Source organism: Nestor notabilis, unplaced genomic scaffold, assembly GCF_000696875.1.
Source record: "Nestor notabilis isolate BGI_N333 unplaced genomic scaffold, ASM69687v1 scaffold8788, whole genome shotgun sequence".
Taxonomy (NCBI): domain Eukaryota; kingdom Metazoa; phylum Chordata; class Aves; order Psittaciformes; family Psittacidae; genus Nestor; species Nestor notabilis.
Genome location: NW_009940556.1, coordinates 16,643 through 32,762, shown reverse-complemented (window position 1 = coordinate 32,762; position 16,120 = coordinate 16,643). Strand labels below are relative to the sequence as shown.

The 16,120-nt window shown below is 49.3% G+C and overlaps 1 protein-coding gene across 1 annotated transcript in view; it reads left to right on the top strand.

Annotated features, from left to right (window-relative positions):
* Positions 1-16,120, top strand: part of PDLIM4 (PDZ and LIM domain 4) — a 40,171-nt gene that overhangs the window by 13,762 nt on the left and 10,289 nt on the right. The window contains exon 3 of the mRNA XM_010020417.1: positions 5,753-5,837. Within this exon, the coding sequence (XP_010018719.1) occupies positions 5,753-5,837 (85 nt within the window). The remainder of the gene's footprint in view (positions 1-5,752; positions 5,838-16,120) is intronic.

Here is a 16,120-nt window from a genome sequence, read left to right as displayed (position 1 = left end):
CCAGAGGGGGAAGGCGAGCCCGGGAGCTCCTCTGGAGCTGTTGTCATCTGCCAGTTGGGAGCATGCGGTGCCGCATCCTTCCTGAGGAGCTGGCCCCAAGCCCGCGCTGGGAGAGCTGCTGGGAAGGGGATGTCTCAGCTTCTCAGTGTGCTGGGGCTGTGGCTCTCCTTGTACCCTGCAGCGCAGCATCCCTGCTGGTACCTCCGAGGCTGCCCCTGTAATGAGGGTGCTAAAACACTGTCTCAGGCTGCCCAGAGAGGTGGTGGATGCACCATCCCAAGGCCAGACTGGATGTAGTTCTGAGCAGCCTGACCTAGTGGAAGGTGTCCCTGCTCATTTCAGGGGGGTTGGACTAGAAGACCTTTGAAGGTCCCTTCCAACCCAAACTATTCTATGATGATTCTTTAAAAATCTCTTCTCTGTCCTTTATCAAGGACTTTAACTGCGTTTGGGGTGGTTTTTGCTCCTACTTGACATCCCTATTCCCTAAAGCCTTTCTTGGCTAGATCCTTGTCCCCCCTGAAGTTAACGGATGCTTTGTCCCTGGCTTTGTCAGGTCCTGCGTTGCTCCAGCATGTGTGGGGCTGTTTCTGGGCAGTGTTGCTGTGGAAAGCTAAGTAGCACAGGAGCCTCACTGTTCCAAAACAGAGCAGAGGAAAATCCTCTTCAGCTCATGAAAGGAGTCAATTTATGCAACCGATGCTCATGTGGGTTCTGATGTAACGTGTGAGGAATTACCTCGGCATCCCTGGAACAAGGGGTGGGCGTTCAGGTTGTGGTGAATGGCTCTGAAATGCAGGGCCAGGAGTTCAAGTGGGCTCAGTAAGGCTGGAGCAGCGCCTGGCACACGGGGTTTTGGGGAGGATTTAGGGGGATGGCTGGGGATGCCCTGGTGATAAACCAGGCAGCCTATTCCAGCACTGTCTTCCCAGCTGAATCCCAAGCCAAGGTAGCACGGGTAACTGTTCCTCCTGCATCACTGTTAGCTGCAAGGGGGGTAAGGGCAGGTGTGCAGCAGGGGTTGGGGAAGATGCCTGGTGTGTGAAGCAGCCCCGTGAGGTGTTGCGCACAGAAACATGTAGATGTATGCGTTTGACTGGCAGCCAAGGGTTTCAGAGGTTGAACTGTGTGGATAAGGATAACCACATGGTAAAACCTGTTCTTTTTTGCTCACTGTGAAGTCGTCTCTAAGTTACACAGATGAAGACATTCCTTATCAGATGAGAAGTATGCTCTTGGCTCATCCACCCCAGGAGTAACCTGTTCATGTTCCTGTGATGTGCAGGAGGAATTCCTGTGTGTTATGAGACATTTAAAAAATTAATAATAATTTTGATGCTGTTCTTTCCATTCCAATCCCGTTACAGCCCTTTCTTTAGGTAGTAACCCCGGGGCTGTTTGTGTGCAGGGCTGGGTGGGTGCTGGAGCACTGGGAGCATCTGCCTGACCCCAGGCACAGCCGCAGACCCTGGGGTTGTTCCATTGTAGTTATTTCCTGCTTAGGGTGTTACAGCATAAATCCTCAAAGGTTCAGCCTTGGTTCCTTCTGTCTCAAGTCCTGGAAGCACTTTCTCCCTGTGTCTGGTGGGTGTGCTGCAGGGGTGGCCCTTGCCATGGAGGGAAGGTTATTTCAGAGGTGGTAACTCTGCTCTTTAAATAGCAGCTGTGGAAACCCCTGCCCAGCTCTGGGGGCTGTTCTGCACTGGACAACCCTGGCAGAGCACGGGTGAGGGGCTGAGAAGGAAGCAAGTGGTGTGCATAGGCTGGGAAAACCCAAATTCCATACGGGTGGCAGTGGCGTGCAGTGTTGTGCTTGCAGTGCAAGTGAGATTTGTTCTCATGTGCTTGAGACTGAGGGACCAAACCCAAGTGCAGAGCTGCAGTGAGATTTGCAGCCATGAGCTGTGCCCTGCAGCAGGATGGATAACTGGGTCCTGCTTCCCAGGGGATGAACTGTGCGTGGAGAGCCCACATGGACCAGTGCACTGCTGCGGTTCTGCTGCGTCTGCCTGCAGACTTTGAGTGGGAAGATTTTCTGTTTATTCCTGTTGTCTGTACAGAGATGGAACTTCTCTGGAAGTTTCTATGGGAGAAAGCCCAGTAATGATTCTGCTGGACGTGTAGCCCCAAAAGTCCCTGGAAGCTCACACAGTTGATGTTCTTCCGAGCCCGCCTCCCCCAGCTCGTGGAGGTGTTGTTGGGGTCTGTTTGCTGCGAGCGGCTGGAGGATGGGAGGGATGACAGTGTGTGATGTTCTCAAGTTTCCAGTAAAAGTACAACTGAAAAAGTGAATCACAGCTTCCCCTCTGGAGCTCCTCGAGGAGCAATAGAGAGGAAAACCGGCAGCTTTCCAGAGCCTCGATACACAGTGATGGTTTCAGCTGAGAGGAATGAAGGAGGAGAAATCCCACAGCTTCTCCTTCATGTAGCCTGGATGAGCTGGGTCCATGGGGGTGAAAAACCTACATCAGGATGGATCCAACACCTTATGGTTATCATGGCGAGGTTCACAATCCTGGGCAATTAGGAGCATCATCTGTAGCTGCTTGTAGACTGAGTTCAGCTTCTGGAAGGCTAATGGCTGCGTCGGTGATAAAAATTAGTGTGACTACATTGATGTGCCATCGTGGGAGGTGAATGGGCTTCAGGAGATGGACAGGAACCTGGAGTCAAACACACACACCCCCTAGAAGGGACCATGCAGATTGGGGTGGTACACAGGACTGGGGTGACTCTGGGGGCTTGTGTGGCTGTCACCTGCTCAGCTGGTCTGGCACCTTCCCAAGAGCTAAATGTTAGTTTATAAGGGGATGGAGAAATGAGAAGTTCAGTAAGACCCAGGAATTCCTGTGACTGAAAAGCAGCTTTGCAAACGGAGGGAGCAAGACTTGTGGATCATTACCAGGTGAAAAAACATTTTGGTAGAGTGTGTGAGCATGTGCAAGTAATCTTCTGAGAATGATGTTGAGTCTCTTAGAAAACAAATGGTGGGATATAAGGTGTCTGCAACTTTATTTAGCTATGTCTTGTTAATGGGTCTGTTTCCCACAAAGCCCCATGTTGAAGGCCTGGTGCTAGCCTAGGTCAAGTTATTTTTTGTAGGGTTGTCCGACCAGTGTTAGAACAGAGCAGTGTTGTTAGTGCAGGGTAATGATTTCCACATAGCTGCCTTTAATCCCCAACACCACCTCTGAAAACACTTTTCCCGTCCTTGAGCTGTAAATTAAATGACTTGGAACATTTGAGGGCAGTGTCTGATCTCTCACCCATTACATTGGAGAAGTGTGATTAGGTTTTTGCTGTTCCCCAAACACAACGTTGTGGCTGTTGGTAGCACAAACCTGCTGCCAGGGTGGCTTGGGGTGGCCACCAGCAGCCCGTTGTGCAGGAGCTGCCCGTGGCATCATGCTGTGTCAGAGTCATCTCCTAATTATTTTGGATTACCTCGCATTCTGCTGTTCCTGGGGAAAAGGACTCTCCTTGTGTAAGCATAAATAAATGCTCATCAAGCTTATGACTCGCGCTTCTGTTTGGTGAGGCTGGTGTTTCTCCCATTCTCTTTTGCCTTTAAGAGTGCCAGATAGAACCTAAGTTGTGCTGTATCAGCTGAATTTCAGGGTGGTTCGAGTGGAAGCTGTGGCTGGGCTGAGCCGGGCTTTGTTCAGGCCATCCCTGGAAGCTGTATGAGGCTGTCTTGTTTATGCCAAGAACTTTTGGTCACTCTGAAGAACTGATGGTGAAGCCTTGAGTTGTTAAAAGCACTAACTACAGATGGGTTTCAACTTGCAAACCTGAGTCTGGCCATGTCTTCAGAGTGTAAAAACACCTATAATGACTTTGGAATACACAAGTTTAGGTGCTTTCTGGTAGAGATGGTGTGATCTTTGTTGGTCAGGGACTATGGAGAACTGTGAAACACCAACTAGAAGGTGCTGGCAGTCCCAGTGAGCGAATGCCATAGCTTCATGCAAAGCAAATTTGCTGTTATCACTCTTACCTCGTGCAGTCAGAATCTCTTTCTGGATCTTGGTTATTCACTGGCAAACTGAAGACTTTGGGAATCCTTCAAGCTGTGTTTGGCATGTGGGCACGAGAATGGAGCAAAGGGGAATGTCGTAACTGCCCCATCGTGCAGCAGCGCGAGTGTGCATCAGGCTGACTCGATGCAAGGGAAGAAGCACGGAAATAATAGTGATGGTCTCTGCCAATGTAATTAGGCATTTTCATTGTTCTGGGCCTTCAGATGAAATTCTTAATGTGGAAGTAATATACACAGGCCTGGATCGTGGCAAAAAGTGAGTTGGGATTGCTAGGAACGCTGCCCTTCCTGGGAAGGACAGTTTCCTTTGTCCCGCCAAAACCGGTTGGAAAGACCCACCTAAACCCAAATAATTACAGTAAAGATAATTTATCAGAACAAGACATCTAGCTATGAGAGAGTATATTATGCCCTGTTGACAAAGCTGTGATGGTAGTGCTTGAGCAGTGGTTTGGAACACAAAAAAATGCTTAAATCCTCAGGGAATGGATCCAAACTGTGATAAAGCCAGTGGGAGTCTTTGCTTTTGGTAGGTTTTGGATTGGACCCTGAGTTTGGAGAGGTGGGTTTGTATGCTGACTGGTTTAAATGAAAAGCGCCCAAAGTAAAAATCACCTCAAGAATTCCTGGGTTAAAACCATGTTCCTTATTTTGCACACTTGGCCTCTGCAGATAATTAAACCAAAGCTGAATGTCTTATGTGCAGGGGCCAGAGTCCGATAGCAGAGGATGCTTGGTCGTGGCAAATAATCTGTGCCTATCAGAACACAACCTGTTTTCATTAGGTGGTGTAGATTGTCATGATAAACAGGGTAGTTTGTGTTTGAAACCTTTATCTTCATGTAGTTTCCATCTCCCAACTCAACCTCTTAGCATCCAGAAAAGCCTGTGTATGTGCCTGCTGTATGTTCCCTGTCCCCCTGCAGCTCCCTCCTGCTCCAAGCGCTGGAGATCGCATTCCAGCCATGCCCCCAGATGCCTCTGTGGGGAAAAAATGACCAGGCACATGGAAAACCTTTGGACAGTGGGAGCATCCTGCTCTGGCTTGGCAGGACTGGGGATGCATTTGTGAATGGAAACTTTATTTTTAGGGCTTTATTTGGCACCTCTTGAAAGGGTCAGGATGATTCATACAGGGTTGTGTAAACCTTCTCCCTGAAAGGCGTTGATATAATTCTTGCTGTAGTCTAGTATATAGACCTGCCAGGGATTGCCTATATATGCACAGATATATATGCACATACATACACATATATACACATAATCAAAACACATTTCAGGATTCAGGGCCAGAATAAAGGGGCAAAGCCAGGACCATGCAGAACAAGAACCACCACAAGCCTGTCTGCTGGTTTCTTGAACTGAAACAAGTTTGTACCTTAAACTCCACACAAAGTTGGGGCCGGTAGTTCAAGAAAGGTTTTGAGCTTCATGGTTTTACTAGCATGGAGCTGGCATCTTCTCTGTTTACTATTGTAACGTTTCTGAGGATAATTTTAGACAAACATGTATGTATAGTCATTCCCTGGCAGGCTTATATACTATTATATATTTGGGGTTTGTGGTTTGCTTGGTGCTTTTTGGTCTGGTTTTGGTTGGGTTCTTTTGTTTGTTTGTGTTTTCAGAAGCCTGGTTTTTGTTGTTTGGGGTTTTTTGAGTTTATAGGGTTTTTTGAAACAATTTACTTTGACTTTATTTAACTTCCCATTGCAGAGCTGAAGGGAAGACCTGGGCACCCCCTGTTCTGGAAGATGGCAAGGCTCAAGCGTACCGGATCAACATAGAGCCGGAACCACAGGTATGGCAGCAGCACCCTGCACACAGGCTGGGGAGAGGAGATCCGTGTCTGGGATCTGGAAAGCCCTCAGCTCTTCCTGCAATCCTTCCAGAGGTTAAGGAGTTTCTGTGTGTGGGTTTAAAACATCATGTTTGCTAGACATCTCCGTGCAGGTCTTGCTGTGCTTTCCTTGGGCTGGTGAAGCCCAGGCTCCTGTGGTGAACCAGATCCCTGAATTAATCCGACTTAAATCCAGCCCCATCACTGCCTTCCCCCCAAGCTAGGCTGCGTTGAATCAGCTTGCTGGTGGCATGAGGAGCCTGGGCAGTGCCGTGGGTGGGCAGGACCCAACACAGACACCCCCCTCGAGGGCAGTGACCAACTTCATGGTCAGCATTATGTTTGATGGAGCTGTTGGGCGCATTCCAAAGGGTGCTGCCTGCCCTGCCTGGAGCACAGCACAGCACACTCAGAGTCTGTTTGAGCCTGCCTTGGCCAATGTGCCTCTATTTCTGCTGCTTCCAGCATCCACCGCACCCTCTTAATCCCGTGATGCTGATTCCCTTCACTTCGTGGTGTGGGGGTTTCTTTCTTTTTTCTGTCTCCTATTCTAGAATCCCAGACTGGTTTGGGCTGAAAACCTTAAAGCTCATCCAGTTCCAACCCTTGGTACACCTTCCGCTAGAGCAGGTTGCTCCAAGCCTCATCCAACCTGGCCTTGAACAGTCAGGGATGTGGAGCATCCACCTTTCTCTTCCTTCTCTCTGCTTTGCTGCTTGTCTCTTCCCTCTCTCTTCAGCTCTTTTCCCACCAGCACTCTGCCTGCAGCCTGCCCTACCTTCCCACCCCGTGGTTTCTGAGAGGCAGGGCAAGGGCAGCGCTGCCTCCAGCAGCAGCCTGATACGAGGAGGTGGATGGAGCTGAGCAGATCTCCATCTTCTGTACCCATCTCTTGACTAACGCCTTGTTAGCAAGGTCAGAAATTACTCTTGCTCTCCTCTGTCTCCTCAAAGGGAAGAAGAATGGTGTTTCACTCCTTTCTGCCTTTGAGCTCCCTGACCATTGTGTGTTGGTCCATGATGAGTGCTGTAGCGGTATCTGGGGAATGAGGAGGAGACTGGGAGGAGTGTTCAGATCTTGCTCTGTCGTATGGTTTCCTTCTCAAAGGTGGTTTGTCTTATAGGCTGTTTCATGAGAGGGTTTTCTCCAGCACATGCAGGTGTTGCTGGCTTAGTTCTGCTGCTCATATCTAGAGGCAGCTTTTGATAGGGTCCCAAGGTCCCCCCACAGCCCTCCCTCGGCTCAGTCCAGAAGGAATCCAAGACCTGTGAGGGTGGAAAAGAGCAGGATGATGCTGTGAGGAGTGGTGTTGGCCTCGTTTGCCTTTGGTGAGGAGCGGGCAGAGAGCACCAGCAGCAGAAACTCCACCAAATAATGAGGATGAGTGTGAGATTCCCCAAACAAGGAAGGAGCAGACCTGTACAATCATGCCTGGAACCTATTGGCTGTAGCAGCCATGTGGAATATGGAAATTCCATGTAGGAATATGCATTCCTATAGCGGGCAGAGGGGTTTTCAGCTGCCAGCCCTGCACAACAGCAGCACTAGCAAACCCACCCCAGTGTCGCACACCAGCAGCTCGTGGGGCTGCTTGTCTTTCCTGCCCCAAGCAGCAGAGCAGAGGGATCTGTGCGCTTGGGCTTTGAGTTCTGGCCACGTTTGCTTCATTAATCAATTACAGCAATCTCTTCTGACAGATACTTTTTTCTTAATAGACTTTAATATGCCTCAAACCCTGTGAATAATATTAAATGAGGAACAAATGTGCAGCAGTCCCACTGCCAGATACAACATTTCTGAGGTTTAATGCGGACTGGATTTGAATCTGACTATTAATATATGTTACATATGGATCTCTTTAAAAATTAGACAGTTACAAAGACTGTAATGAGAGGGGAGAGGTGGATTTTCCTGAATCCAGACCTATGCTGAAAACGTGTAAATCTGGGGAGTGCTCAGCGGATAGAGCAGATGTGTTTGTGGCAAGGCACTGAGAGGCATGTGAACAAGAATATGCAGGTACAAGACAGCAGGTTCATAGGATCATGGAATTAGGGCATGGTTTGTGTTGGAAGGGACCTTAAAGCTCCTCCGGCTCCAACCTCCTGCCATGGGCAGGGACACCTTCCACTAGAGCAGGTTGCTCCAAGCCCCTGTGTCCAACCTGGCCTGGAGCACTGCCAGGGATGGGGCATACACTGGTTTGGCACCCACAGGTTCCTCCTCTTGCTCTCTTTTGGTGTCTGTATCCCCAGATTGTCTTGCTTAATGGCTTTCTGGTTTTCCCAGAGAGGAGATGAAGGAGTTAGCATGCACACATTAGAGTGCTCTTGCTGTGATTGACTCCCCAAACTGAGGCTGTGCCTTGAGCATGGTTCACGCTGACTGCTTAGAACACATGCCAGGAGCTGTCCTAACCCCTCAGTTATTGCTGATGCTCTCTGACTTACATGATGCTAAGGGTGATCATCAGCACCCAAGGGTACAGACCTTCACACTGGGGATCCCACCCCCTGGGAGAAGAGATCCTGGTCATGGTCGGAGTCCCCTCTGGAGTGATGCCATATGGCCCTGGGCTGTATTCATCTAGCCCCTGTACCAAAGGCATTTGTTAGACTGTGAGGAAGAAAAGACTCATTGTAAAGTAATGGCTTGGCTCAATATGTGTAACCTTTAAACACGCTTCCTCGCTTCTGGGAAAAAACAATCCACTTTGAAACACAGGGAACGAGTTCTGCTCGAAATCTGCCCTTGGGTCACAGAAATAGGGCTGGGGCTGGCCCTTTTCAACAGGGAGTTGAGAATTTTACTTCTTGAAAAGGGTTTTGAGAGTTTTACCCCACGTGGCCTTTCCAGTAATGTGAAGCACATTTTCCTTCTTCCAGGCTTTACTCTGTCAACTTTTCCATCGTGCTGGGCAAAGATGTCTTGAAAGTCTTTTGACTTGTGACTCCAGTAGTTCTTGCTAGAGGCCCCGGAAGATGTGAGCAGAATGCCTAAATCTGTGTGATTTCTAGGAAAGCATGTGCCCTATAATTAGGTACATGTTTGTTTATTTAGGGGCAGTGTTTGTCTTGAATGCAGTGAGGCTTGCAGTTATCTTTGTGCAAGAGAACTTGGAAGGTACGGACCAGCCTATGAGCTCTCCTCTCTAAGTGTGTCATGGTTTCTCAGCTGAGCTTTGTGGAAAACCCCTACTTGGAGACTGAGAATGTAATGAATCCTCCTTCTTCAAACTCGGATTAATGCTTGCGCTTGCAACAGAAGAAGCTGGATTTGGAGAGCTTCTTGTTCACAATTAGACATGACGCTGAACAGGATGGTAGCAAGTCACCTTCATGAAATAACAGCTTTGGTTATCAGGTGGTTACACTGCACTTACGAGACTGCCTGTAACAGCAAGGACCTATAGAGGAGGACACAACCCCAGTGGCATCCAAACTTGCATCCTAAATAATGAAGATCTGTGTGTCTGGCAGGACCCAAGGGGACGCTGCACGGTGGCTCGGTGCTCTCCAGCCAGCAATGCTGTCACATGAAGTCAGGGTTTCCATCACACTGGAATGACATCACCGCTGATGTGTTGGGATCTCAGGTCTCCAGGTGTGACATCACTGCTGATGTGTTGGGATCTCAGGTCTCCAGGTGTGACATCACCGCTGATGTGTTGGGATCTCAGGTCTCCAGGTGTGACATCACTGCTGATGTGTTGGGATCTCAGGTCTCCAGGTGTGACATCACTGCTGATGTGTTGGGATCTCAGGTCTCCAGGTGTGACATCACCGCTGATGTGTTGGGATCTCAGGTCTCCAGGTGTGACATCACCGCTGATGTGTTGGGATCTCAGGTCTCCAGGTGTGACATCACCGCTGATGTGCTGGGATCTCAGGTCTCCAGGCGTGACATCACCGCTGATGTGTTGGGATCTCCAGTCTCGCTTTGCTGCCAGCTCTTTGCCCATTGTCAGTGTCACTGTGGGTCCTGGCAGATGGAGAGAATGGGATCACCAATCCATCAGTTCCCAGAGATCCCACTGTCTTCAGCTTCTTGTAGTGTGAGCTCACTGGTCAAAATACCACCGTGTGGTGCTAATAAGAGAAGATGTTTGCTTCTTGACTGTTCCTCTACTGCCACAATCAGCAGCTCTCTGGCCTGAGGGGGGCTGGAAATGTGGGCTTTGGGCTGTGTGTGGGGCAGACCCTCGTCAATGCTAATTGACCATAAATCAAGTGTCTGGCTGGGAGAATAATTGAAGCAGGAATTAATTGGCAGTGTGTAGCTGGGGCTGGAATGGGATGAAAGTGCTCCCAAACCTGGACCTTGGCTAAAATAAGCTACGTGGGGTGAACGGCTGGAGTGGAAGGCTGGGTTTCCTCCGGCTGTCCGGAGAGGGAGAGGCACTTCCCGCAGGTCAGCTCAGCCGCTGTGGGAATGGCATCCCAGTACCACCCAGCCGGGATGCTGGAAGATCCAGTGGCATGGTGTTCTCAGGGGCAGGGATGGGGATGCTGGGTCAGTGCTCCTCTCCCTTTTGCCTTGGTCCTCTCTCATGCTCTGCTTCATGAGAAGCAGCTTTCCAAGCCCAGTGGAGAGGTGAGCTCTGAGCCATGGAGAAGAGCTGGTCTTTTGTTATTGAGGATGAATGACTCCTCACTTGGTTAATTGGCTCTGAGTCTCGCTTTAAGTTCTGGATGGGTTGGTGTTGTGAAGGAAATTTCCACACACCTTTGCAAGGCTTGGCACAGGCCACACTTAATTCTGTGAACCGGGGTTTAAATCCTCCTCAGTGAAGAGGTGGAATTTCCTTTCTCAAGGTGACTGACCTTCCTTCCTCCCTGGTCCCGTAGTGGGACGGGCCCTGGCTGCTCCTGGGAAGGCTCTTGCAGGACCCCTGGTCCCCGTTGGACGGGCATTGGCTGGTGCTCTCAGGGCAGAGGGAGGGGGAAACGTCTGCCTCGTGCTTTGGGGAAAACAAAGAGGATGAGATAATGCCCTGGCACGAGACGGGCTCCCAGCACATGGGAACTCGCAGCTTGTTGTTTGAGGACTGAGTTAATAGCAGAAACATGCTGAATCCTGATGGCTGCTGTAAGCAGCATCGGCCTTCAACTGCGGGTACTCGGGCAGCGTTTCGCGCCCAAACAACAGACCACTATAAGCTGCTGGTCTGGTTTACTAGGTGAAGAGGTAGCACACAAGCTGGTGGGCACTTTGTTCATTTCTTTCCTGTGATACATTACTGAGTCATTTGAAAGCAAAGGGGTTTTCTCAATACCATTGTACCATGTTGAACTGTTGTAGCTGTTACCTTTCATGTGAAATCCTCCAGGTATCTCTAAATGAATCCACATCTCTAAGTGATTTTCAGCAAGCCTGTTCTATGAAAGAGGTCAAAAGTAGTGTTAAGATAAAGGGAAAAAAATGGGGATGGAAACTTGTTTTCTTCTGTCTAGGTAAATTAAATAGTTTGTTCTCATCGAAGGTGAATAGGAGCTATATTGAAATAGTAACAATGTGGGTTGATTTAGAAAATGCTGGTGGATAAAGAGCTAACACAGAGACATACTGTATTGTTTTACTTGATAACATCAGTTTCAGTGTTGACTCTGTTAATACAGGTCAGGAAACTGCCTGCTTGTGTACACAGGAATACCGAGTGCTTGGTTGGAAGCATACATGTAGCTCAGTGTTTCTGTTCTTACCCATCGGGGACAAATAACTTATCCTATTTCACTTTCCTTGTTGCTTGCTTAAGATGAAGAATTGCTCTTTGCAGTCACTTGTGTGACCTGCTGGGGTGAGAGAATGCAGAGAAAGGCTGGGAGCAGGGCAGGGATGCAGGGAAGGGGAATGCTGGCTGATGCAGGGGGGATGCTGGCTGCAGAGGGATGCTCGCTGTGGTCCCCAGTCTCCTGTGTACCTTACCCTGGCTTTTACTGAAAGCCATTCGGGTAAGATGCACTGATGAAGTTGGCGTCTATTGGGTTTAAGCGTGGGACTCTGTACAAGGGCCTGTAGGGACTGGACAAGGGGGAATGGCTTTACCCTGACATAGGGGAGATTGAGAAGAGCTCTTCCCTGTGAGGGTGCTGAGGCGCTGGCACAGGGTGCCCAGAGAAGCTGTGGCTGCTGCATCCTCTTTAAGGTCCCTTCCAACCCGTTTGGAACAGTCTGGGATTCTATGTCCAAATGTATTTCCATTGCTTGTGCAGAAGGGCTTTGTGTGTAGAGCTCTGCCCAAGGGCGTTTTGAAAACGCAGCTGGTCCCTCCTGCGCCCCTGGCTCAGCAGGGCTGTGATCTCCAGCTCTTTTGCTTTTGTATGAAAGTGTTAATAAACCCACTACATCTGTACAAAGCCCTCCTCTGTCTGCTTGTCAAACACCCCCCTGCACCCGTGATACTAAAAACATGCCCTCTGCACTGCAGCAGGCGGGATAACTGGAAACACATTTTGGTCATTCTCGCTGGGCGCAGATAGCTGTTTTCCATTGCTGTGAGGTTCTACGAGACCACTGGGGAGTCAGGTAGCTTAAGTGATAAAGCTGTGACATCACACATCGGGTCCCTCTTGAGCTCCTTAATTCACATGAGGGCTGTGGCTGCTCCCAGGGGTGAAGGTGTTCACCAAAGCTGCTGGGAACCCACAGTCATCAGGCCCTTGCTGTGGCCATCACCGTGACCAAACTGAGGTGGAAGTGTTCATTCCTTAAGGAGCTGTGTAGCTCGCTCATCTCTAATAGCGAGAGGTTGTCCCTGGGTTAGATGTATGCTGGCCTTGGGCTGTGCAATATATAGTGCAGAACACATCTATGTGTAAATACAGAGCTGGAATGTTTCCTTAGCCTACCCTAAACCCACTTTATTTGAATCAAACCTCATTTTAAATCAAAGCTGCTTCTTGTGAGAGCCCCCCTTCAGTAAGGGCTGGGTGTCTTCCTCCTGGAAGTTGAGATGCCCAACCACTGTTTGCAAATGGTTTAGAAATTCCCCTGTCCATGCAAATGTGTTTCAGATGGCTCTTGTTAAGACTCCTATGATGCTGTCAAAAGTGGCGCAGCACTTCCATGTACTATACTAGACATGAACTATAGGAAACGTTCAGCTTTTGCCTCTCTGGTGCTGTCGCTCCTGATCCAGCGCTCCCAGCAGGGTTGAGCTGCAGCCTGGCACTGGTGTGTTCAGTCAACCCCGGCTCCTGGAGTCATGTGTTTATGGAATTACTCCTGGAAGCCGAAGCCAGGCTGCTGTGTGTGAAGGTACATGTGTTTTACCTGAGGAAACGGGGGCTTGTGGCTGGAAATCCACACTGACGTGTGGTGGTGGGGCTGACCTCAGCCTGCTCCCTGCTCTAACAGCAATTACATGGAAAGCACTGGAGACTCACGTAATGCTTTAGCTGCAGCTTTGCAAGGGTTTTTTGCAGCATGTAAACCAGAAAGGAACGCTTTAAAGTGAGCCTGACTGCTGGGTCCAGGGCCATGAAGCTGAGCAAACCCGAGCGATGCTCAAAGGGGCCTGATCCATGGGTGTTTTTCAGCATGTCCAAGACCCAGCACAGGGCTGTGGGGCTCATTTGGAGCCCCTGTCCCAAGGGCTCAGTGCTGTGCACTAACAGCCCGGCCTTCTTGGGGTACAGCGTGTCCTGGGGATGTGGTTCTGGGGCTCAGCCAGGCTCCACGTTGAGTCATGTTTCACATGAACGTTGTCTGCAACCTTTTAACTGAAAGACCATCTGATCTTAAGGGTTTGGTCTCTTACTTAGATCTGAAAAATGAATTTGGTGTTTAGCTGATGACTGTGAAAGGAGCATAGCAAGAAGGACGTGATGGATAAAGGTTTTCTTCAGACTGTGGTATACTCTGAAAGAGGAACTTGGCAGAGTATCTGAGATCTGTCTCATAAAGTAACCCCCACACTCTGTTCATCCAGCTTCAGCAAACTACACCCGACCTCTGTTCTTACCTGTTCATCTTCTGAGCTAAATAGTGGGACTGTGCTTACGAGACCCTTTCAAAGTTAGACTGAAGCCTGCTTGGTCTGTAAAAACAGCACCTCAACAGGACATCTGAACTGTGCCTAGAGGGAAATATGTGCTAAAATGTGTGTAGCTTTTAACATATAGCCAGCTTTGGGGGCAGCCTTTCACATTAAGTGTTTGCCACAGGATTTCTTTTGTGGCTGTGAGCTGGAGAATCAATCCTGCTCCTGTAAATCTGTTATTTGCATTCAGATGACAACTGTGCTGTCCATCCCATGCGTCTCTGTGGGGTCATAGTCCGTTTCTGTTTCTGGGCCTTATGAGCAGCTTATCAGGAACAAAGCACTGTCTCTGCTGTTGAAGAGCAGGGGGGAAGGAGAGGAAGGGGTGGCTGCATTGCAGTTGTCTTCTGTGCAGAGGCTGAATTTCAGTCGCAAGGGTGACAGGTTATTCTAGGAGGTGTCTTCAGGCACATTTGCATGAAAGAGGACTTGAAGCAATGAAGGCAGTAAAATTTCACCCACAAAAAGCACTGTGCCAGGAGAGGTCAGAATCAGGTCATCGAAGCCCGATTGTGCTCTTGGCTCAGGGGAAAAGGCAGCCACGGGCAGAAATTGCACCTTTGCTTCAGTGAAATCCTTGCTGCATCCTTTCCTTTCCTCTTGCTGCCAGGTCTGAGCCCCAGGAAGCCAGCAGTGCCAGGCACCCCTTGGAGAAACTAGGGAGCCCATCATCAGGCTGTCTGGGCGTGTTGGACAGCAGGCACAGTGGGGATGGGTCTCAAATCACTGCTCGGCCTTGCAGGAACCACGATGGGTTTGCTCTAAGCTGATCTTTTTGGGTATAGCTGTTGAGGCAGATGGTCTGATGGCCTCCTAATAATAGTGATGTACATTATCCCAGTCTGCAGGAAGGTTCTCTTGGTTTTCTCTTCCATGGCAGGCGGCTGAGGGACCGATGCCAGGGACATCTTTTAGCTGTATATTGCAGAGGCAGTCAAAGAAGTTCTCTGCAGAATGCAGCTGGGCTCAATTACCCAAGCTCAGAGCAAGAAGTCAAACCCCAGTGAGGAGCTGGAACACTCGGGCTCATCTTGCCACTGCTGCAGGCAGACACCACTAAGTGTGGTCGCAAGAGGCGCCTCTTCCAGGTGACCTTATGGCTAAGGGATGCTTTGACCTCCTGACACACAAATAGCAATGCTCATTGCTCTTATTCACCATTTTGGCAGCAAACGCCTGGCTGACACTGTTCTGGTTTTAGGAAGTGGATCTGAAGCACATCAAACAGAAAACTGTTTTTGGCTGAGCCAAGCCGTTAATGACCTCCAGCTCTGTTTAAGTCTGATGCAGGGTGTGTTTATAACAGAGAGCAGGATCGGCTCCCCTGGGCTTAGGAGAATAAACATCTCGCAGGCGACCTCTGCATTAGGAACCGGAGCTGCTGCTGGTCCTGTCCCTGCAGATCATCTTCCACCACTGCCCGAAGGGGCTTCAGGATGGGTTTGGGGCTCAGAGCTGTGACTGTGTGTTGTGTTCAGCTCTGCAGCTCCCAGGTCTACTGTGGGAGACAATGGAAACTATATGATTATTGCCAAAGAGAGGTAACTGCTTGGCTGGAGAAGAAAGAGTTAAAGAAGAAACAAAGTACAATCAAGCAGAGCAACCCAGCTGGCAGAGGAGGAGAGAGCATAAAGATAAGAGACTGGCTACTCTGGGACTGGTTGTGAGAAAGCAAGCAGTGTTAACAAACAAACTATAAGTCGGGAACTAAACATGATAGGCTACAAATAGAATGGTATAAAAGCTAGAGCAATAGGCTAAAAATAACTGTTGTTAGAATGGTATAAAAAGTTAGAGCAGTAGGCAATAAAGCGATTCACTGCATGAAGATGCTCTGGGTCCGTGCCTTCATCCCCTCAGTCTGCTCCCAATGAAGGTTTCTAAGATATTCCAAAGATACCATTGATCAAAGCCCTTCCACATGAGGCCATGGGTGCATGGACGTGTTTGCATGGAGTTTGTAGGAGCCTCTAATTGGCCTTTTGAATCACCAGTCTTCAGTTTTAATCTCTGAGCCTGGAAAATGAGATAAACTGGTTTGTGTATACTTCTGGCCTTTTAGGGGTCTTGATTTAAAACGCTGTGAAGCGGGCATTGGCCGAGGGTGCTCATCACACATCGTGCTTCATCGGTACTGCAGCCACACACAAACCACCCCAAAATCCACCTGCTCCCTGGGGTTGGGGCTTCAAACAGCTCCTTT